Genomic DNA, 7,647 nt, shown 5'->3' with positions numbered 1-7,647 from the left:
AAGTTCGTGGTGGATACCATCGTACCAGTGAGTCTTCTCGGGATTATCTATTTTCACTTACATTCTCATTTCACGAATTATTTTCCAATAATTAGCTTCCATCTATTACCTGTCTGTATTATTGGATCGGATTTGAGTTTAGCATTCCTTCGGTAGCAAAGTTATATGAGCCATGGAGCTACGAATTAACGTGAGATTCAAACCGCTTGCGTTCCTGGCGGGAATCGGAGCCGGGTCTCCTATGCCAAAGTCCCGTATGCTACCCACATAGCCGTGAGTGATTTCTCTGTCTTTATTAGCCTAATTTCAGTTCTTCCTCGATAGCCAATTCTGTACTGAGACAAAGTAGATCAATCAAATATATTTATCTTTCCTTTTTCGAATTCTAACGAGGTTCTTGTATTTGGACCACGTTCTAAGACTTTTGTTAGTTGAAACATCGTCTTTAGTTTTAGTTAGTTTAATCGTATGTCGTTATACTCAACGTTTAATAAAATATCCCAGAATTTCTTCAATTTCTTTGGGGTGACCCTTGCTCCCGCCCTCTACCACATCGAGTTGTGTATTAATGGAAACTATGGCTAAAAATAATAAACATTCCCCTTCCCCCAACTTCGATCCGACGTTTTGTTCTCGAGTTATGGCTTTTCTTTTTGCATCTTCCGACAGATTTTTGGCTGGTCATAGTACCGAAAGGAAGTATTTGTACATTCCAAACATTGTCAGTGTTGTTTTGAAACACTGTATATGTCTATCCTGTATATTTCTATCCTATTTCTGATTAGCTCCTGTCAGCAAAGCACCTTCCAGATTTCCCAAAACCAACCAAAAGTGAACTACATCCACTGCATCGTCCCCATCCCCTATGCTTTCTTGTTGTATAGTACTTATTAAATATTTATATTGTAGTTGACAGAAATTGAAAATATTGATTAAGATATCTGGTTAAAATACTAGTAGAGGAATTCTCTCTTTAGTGCAGAAATTCCCTCCGTGTATCTTAACGCCATTTTAGGCGAGAAGGGATTAGGCAAGATGTGAATTCCCATCTCACCTAAAATAGCTGACATTCTTCTCTTGGAGATATCAGTGACTGATAAATCGTTAGGCGAGATGGAATGGAATCTCTTTCTCTATGGAAGATATTTTTCCTTCTCTGATAACTTACTACAAGGATGCTGGTGACCAGAACGCCATCCAGGTTCCCACCACCATAATTTCAAGACAGCGGAAGTACGAACAAATCTCCTGAGGTAAGTTTGTCAGAACAACTGTTGCATGCATACCCACTTAGTGGCTTGATGATTCAAATAGTAATACACTGAAACAAGTTTCAATGCTTATATTCATAATTTCTTTGCTTTTGCCTTTAAAATAAGTTTATATTTAATTTGTTCATAGAATTACATTGTAATTTTTCTTAAACAGAATACTGTGTCATTTTCTTTTTTTAACAGTACCTTTGTGGAAGCTTCCTATTCGGATAGTTCTGAAGATTCTCCTGGACCATCAGACTGTGTTGAGGCCACAAATATATCAGAAGATACTACTGTGAAAGTTTCCTGTGAAACTGTCACCAATGACGAAACGCGTGATGATGTAATTAGAGTCCCTCAAACACACAATAAAAAGCGAACGTATGAACAAAGATCAATAGTAAAGTATCTTATAAATAGCCGGCCGTGCACACCAGAACATGAAGAACAGATTGTGAAAAGGATTGCAAACATGATAGTAACAGATCTACTCCCAATTTCATTTATTGAAGGGAAAGGGTTTCGGGAGTTAATGTCCTTTCTTGAACCAAATTATAGCTTACCGTCTAGGCGGACACTATGGAGAAGCTGAGGCTACAGGAAGCAGAAGTAGTTGCTTTAACGAAAGATATATGGACGTCTCGAGCAACAGATTCTTACATTACAGTGACATGTCATGCTCTGTTTAAGAACTTCTGTACAGAAGATTTTGTTCTCAAGACAATTGAACTAGAGGAACGACATACAACTGAAAATGTAGCTAATACTATTAAACTGTGTATGGAGGAATGGTGCATCAAAGACAAAGTAGTTGCATTAGTTCACGACAATGCATCGAATATTATTAATGCTGGACGTTTTTTGCCGGTTTACAATGTATCATGTTTGGCACATACATTGCAGCGATCGATACTGACCAGTTTAGAGAAAAGCGAGGTAACAAATATAATTTTAATCTGTAGCAAAGTGATAGGGCACTTCAAACATAGCACCACTGCTTCAGTCGCGCTTGAAAAGAAACCAGAAATTCTGAAGTTACCAAAGCATCGTCTTATTCAATATACAAAGGCTCGCTGGAACAGTGTATATTCGATGATCGAACAGTTGCTGGAACAAAGAGAAGCAATAATTGCAGAGTTCTCTGAGAGAAATGTCACTAAACCTATGGATGCAAGGAATTTACAATTAACTGAAGACAAGTGGCAAAACATGGAAGATATCGTTCGAGTACTGAAGCCACTGCAAATGGCTACAGCAGTTATATGTGATCAAAAATGTTCCATTTCTTTTGCTTTACCATTAGGCTATGGTCTTATTTCTAACCACCTGAAGGAATGTCCTTCAGATTCTGAAATTGTTAAGAACTTGAAATCTTCAATATCAGTTGACTTAGGAAAGCGTCTTCAGCTCGATGCATTATGCGATTCTGAATCATCAGATTTTTTGTCAAATAGTGTTCTGAAATGTTACTTCTTAGCAACATTCTTGGACCCAAAGTACAAATCATTACCATTTCTGAATTTTAAAATACAAACAAAGATCCATAGATTGGTTCATGATATGCTCGTAGAATCTGAAGGATCAGAAGATGATTTATCACAGCAATCGTCCGGTGGGCCATCAGCATTAGACTATTTGCTTCGAATATTTCCATCGTGTTCAAAAAGTCTTAATGTAACAGATGAGCTTACTCTTTATAAATCAGATCAGTGTCTTTCGCATAGTGGCAACAGCCTTGAATGGTGGAAACTTAACGAACATCGGCTTCAAAAATTAGCATGTCTTGCTAAAAAAATTCATGGTGATTTCAGCAACTTCAGTCGAATCTGAACGAGTATTTTCACTTGCTGGTAATATCGTTACTGCCAGTAGATCTAGACTTCTCCCTGAGAATGCAGATATATTAATATTTTTGAACAAATATCTAAAAACTCGCTTGCAAACCGCAATAGGTTGGCACAAGTTGCACTGGTGAATTAAATTTTAAATTAAAAAACGCTTAAAATGCAATATGCAAACACGATTTCACAATCAAATTCAACTCGTAAAATTTATGTTTAGTGAAAGTTTGATAGTTTTTCTTAAGCTATATCAATCAACACCATTTTAAGTTTCCTTTCGGTATATTTTCTTATGTTTCTTTTCTTGTTTTGAATTGATAGAATTCACTAGTGTTTATCTAATAAAAGTCGTTGTCCTTAGGGTTTATTTTATGTAGGTTTCGTTACTGGCGTAAGTAAAGTATTCAATTTTAGGTGAATGAATATAATTATTTGATATCTTTCTTTAGTTTTTGATAACATTCTATTATTTTCCAATTGAATGTTACTGAACATTTTTGAACTTGCCTCATTAAAAAAAACTACAACTGTCCGTTAACTTATAACTTTCGCAAAATATGGGAATTTGAAGCATGTAGTTTGATTGATATTACTTAAACAGTGTCGCAGATCGAGAAATTTCGTCGATTTCTGCATTGAATTTTAAGTTTACATGGGACAGAGTATGCATAAAATACAGAATGAATACGGTAATTTTCATAAAGTACAAATTAAACCCATAATAAATAATAATATCCATCCATAACGTTTTCTTATTTCAATTAGCTGTTTCTAACGCTTTCAATCTCAATGAATCAATGCATATACATGCAGTTTGTATTTGTTTTTGTTTGACTAGTATTGGCGGAGGGCAAATGCTTCACCTGCAGATATTAATATAAGTTTAGGGAGCTTATATCTCAAACTTTGGTTTAAGCTCAGGGGGAGAACAGCAGCACCTTTTTTTTTTTTTTGCTGCGTAAGTAAACAGAAGTGTAGTTCTTGGTTCTATTGATGTATGTGATGCATGTGAAATATTTGCACAGGGCTTTATTATTTCGCCGCATATACGGTACGTTAGTGGATAATGAAGTAAGATAAGAGTAATATTAGTAATGTTACATTGTTATTGAAACTTGTAACAGAGGAGAGGCGCTTTTGCTATTTTTGATCTAATGTCGTTGAGAAGAATAAAGGTATGATATATCCATGAATCTGTGAGATGTATTTCAGTTTTCTCTATTGGTGAATTTTGGTAAGTCTATGTAATTTATACATTATTTCAAATAATGACATTCCCAGGTTGTGATCATAAATTTGCATGCAAACAAAAAACATTTGTATATGTAAAGAAGCAGTTCTTGTTTTCATTATTAGTGCATTTTTAGGACAAAAGCTCAGTCGTCTAAAAATGACTTTCAGAGCTTCATATTGTATCTTCGTGAGTGGCTGTAAAATTTATTAAGAAATTGGTTGCTGGACACTACCTGTGTATAATTATCAATTTCTTGTAGTTTATTTTTGTCTCTGTGAAGTATTTTTGAAAATAAAATAACTAATTACATAGCACAGCATTAATATTTAGAAAGAAACTTTTTTCATAAAATGAAATAACAACTTCATTGCTTTGTAATGAAGAAACTTGATGTATTTCGAGTTCTAGAATCTTGATGTATTTGGAGTTCATAAATTTGGTCAATGTCAACGCGTGTTCTTTTATCTTGCTTTGATTCTAGATGTAGAAAGTTTGAATTGAAGTATATATCTATTACGTATGTATCTTCCTAATAAACTTATAAAGTGTACCAACAGTATATATAAACATTTAAAAACAAAATAATACAACTCTTGTATCTTTCAACACAAAACTCCACAATTTGCAGACAAATAAAACCGGTTTTGAAGCTTCTAAATAGTTTTGTAATTTATTTCGTACTTTCTTTCTACTTATTTAAGAGCATGTAGAGCAAGGTTAAGATTTAAACGCATAAAGAAATATGAAGGTACTAGCAAATGGCTCCATGACAACACGTATGGAGGATATCTTAGTGAACCATTCTGACTTTTTTTAATTCCTTCTACGTAGCTAAAATCAAAGAACGCTGAAATACGTATTTGTTTATTTTAAACGAGAGGTTCAAATTACATATGTGTAACCTTAAAAGTTTACCTCACATTTAGCGAAACTCACCGTATTTTTTATTTTATTTATTTACTTATTTACTTATTTTTTGGTGAGGTTTAACTAGATTGTTCACGGAACTTGCACAATACAATATTTTAAGTTTTTGTTTGCAAATAAACCTACATCTGTTTTATTTTCTGGTTATAATCACCATAATTTTCATCGTTGGTTTCTCTGAGCAATGAAAAATTCGTATTTTCCATTGAACCGATGTTCAACGTAGTAGTACTTTTCTAGTAGCAGCTTGCAATTCCCATCTAAGCGCTTCACATCGTTTGGATTTAACAGTGGAAATTCTCAAGACTGCGTTTCGTTGAGTTTGACGAGCTGTCGTGATTGTGTAGTCAAGTTTTCAGATCTTACTAGAACCTCTAAACGATTGGGTTTATTTATTTTTACAAGCAATTCGTAAGGGGGGAATAGAGTTCGATCCCAAAACCTTTCGCATGCAGTACAACTGCGTTTACCACTCGATCATCTGTCTTATGTGATAAGCAGCCTCTTATTAGGCTTTTATATTTAAAATATCAACGAATAGACGATAATGATTATTCCAAATTCAATTTTCGCGCCTCTATTTGCCCATTACCCAAAGTAATAGATACAGAATTCGCGACAACAAGAGATTTTGATCTGAATAATAACACGCATTCCCTGCTTTTAATCGACATTTAATTTATTCGTGAATATGGTTTTCGTCTGTTAATATTAATTCCAGATATTTGAAAGTATTCACTTTATCAAAAGTATTATTCCATATTTTTACGCATCCATGAGTTGCCGTATTACGATCCTGACGAACTTCCATGTATTTAGTTTTCTCTGCATTTACTTCTAAACCTATGACCCTGCAAGCGTTTAATAAGACCTCTACATTTCCTTCTACTGTTTACCTATCATCCCCTATTGAATTTACATCATCATACGCCATAACCTGATGAGTCCCATTTAACTCTAGACCCTGGTTGCTATCTTGCAAAGTTGAATAATAATGGTGACAACGCATCTCCTTGTTTCAGGCTATTCTCGACGTGAAAGCTCGTGGATGTAAATTTTCCTACACGGAATTTACTTTGTTATTCATTTAAACATATCTTAATTAATCTAATTATCTTCTTCGGTATTTCAAATTATGTAAGAATGTCGTACAATACTTCTCTTCTAACCGGGTCGTAAGCATTTCTAAAATCAATATAGAGATGATGTACCGGAATATTTACAGTGAGCTTATGTCCGGTTAACTTTTGTCCGCTTTTGCATTAATATAGGTGAACTTATATTCGGTGAGGTTATGTCCGCGACCCGCCGCTACATGCAAGAAGAAAATAAGGATGGAAAACTTGCTAACTTAATTTCAAATATTTATATGTTAATGATAAAAGATCACTTTGGAAGAACTGGGAAATAACGAAACAAACCCTTCCCCCCTCAACTCTGCCTTCCAGATGGTGGTGTGCAACGAACAAGCGCAAATGTGACGCCTGGGGCAGAATTCAAGAAATAGGGGTCTCCTTAGAAGAAAGCGAACTTTTCTGAATATACAGCTGCCGACTTGCCAGACGAACAACAAACCCAGTCCCAAAACTTTAGTATTAGCGATCATCTCATAGGTGACCTTCCCTCCTCTCCCTCCATTTATTCATAAGATCTGTGAGTGTAATCTCCTCGTAGTGTTGATAGAACAACAACGAAAGGCTCAGCACTCAACCATGCGTCAGTCTTCGGCAACAAATTTCCAAGAAAAAGCGATGTACTTGCCAAAATGAAACATCTCATTCCAGTAGAAACGTTGATGACAAACAATGCAAGCAACGCTTGCATTAGGAAAGAATGTGCGGAAACAAGTAAAGGCGGTGGTCACGGTATTGAGGTATATATATATATATATATATATATATATATATATATATATATATATATATATATATATATATATATATAGAGAGAGAGAGAGAGAGAGAGAGAGAAGGCTATTTACATCAGCAGTGGATTTTGTTTCAAGAGAGAGGCTTGAGGAACGGGTAAAAATATTTGTGTTGTAAGTGTAATGCGAAGAAATTATCACAAATTTATTTCGGGAGGGGGTTGAGTCCGATAACCACTCCTAAATACGCTACTGTACATGAGTCAACTGTTGCCATATTATCTAGCAGCAACGAAACAAATTTTGAGTAAAAGCAATTTTAATAGCTATCAATATTCGAGACGAGACCGATTTTCCGAGAGTGACCTAAGTCTCTTCTCGATTTACAGAGGTCTATCTCGGTCTCTGTCTCGTCTCGGTATATAAAAGTCTAGGTCTCGGTACCATCACTACTTTATTTGCCATAGCATCTGCAAAGCGAATATAATTAAGTTTCCTGCCTACTAGCTACTACGAAAATGT

General features: G+C 35.0%; 1 protein-coding gene across 1 annotated transcript; it reads left to right on the top strand.

Annotated features, from left to right (window-relative positions):
• The first annotated feature begins 1,835 nt into the window (after positions 1-1,835).
• Positions 1,836-3,086, top strand: LOC145675291 (E3 SUMO-protein ligase ZBED1-like). Its single transcript, XM_081745678.1, has one exon. The coding sequence runs from the start codon at positions 1,836-1,838 to the stop codon at positions 3,084-3,086; it is 1,251 nt and encodes a 416-aa protein (XP_081601804.1).
• Positions 3,087-7,647: the final 4,561 nt, after the last annotated feature.

The sequence above is a fragment of the Thermobia domestica genome, chromosome 18 (assembly GCF_964235325.1).
Source record: "Thermobia domestica chromosome 18, izTheDome1.hap1.1, whole genome shotgun sequence".
Lineage (NCBI taxonomy): Eukaryota > Metazoa > Arthropoda > Insecta > Zygentoma > Lepismatidae > Thermobia > Thermobia domestica.
Note: the sequence above shows the minus strand (reverse complement) of the source record. Positions and strands in the feature narration are given on the sequence as shown.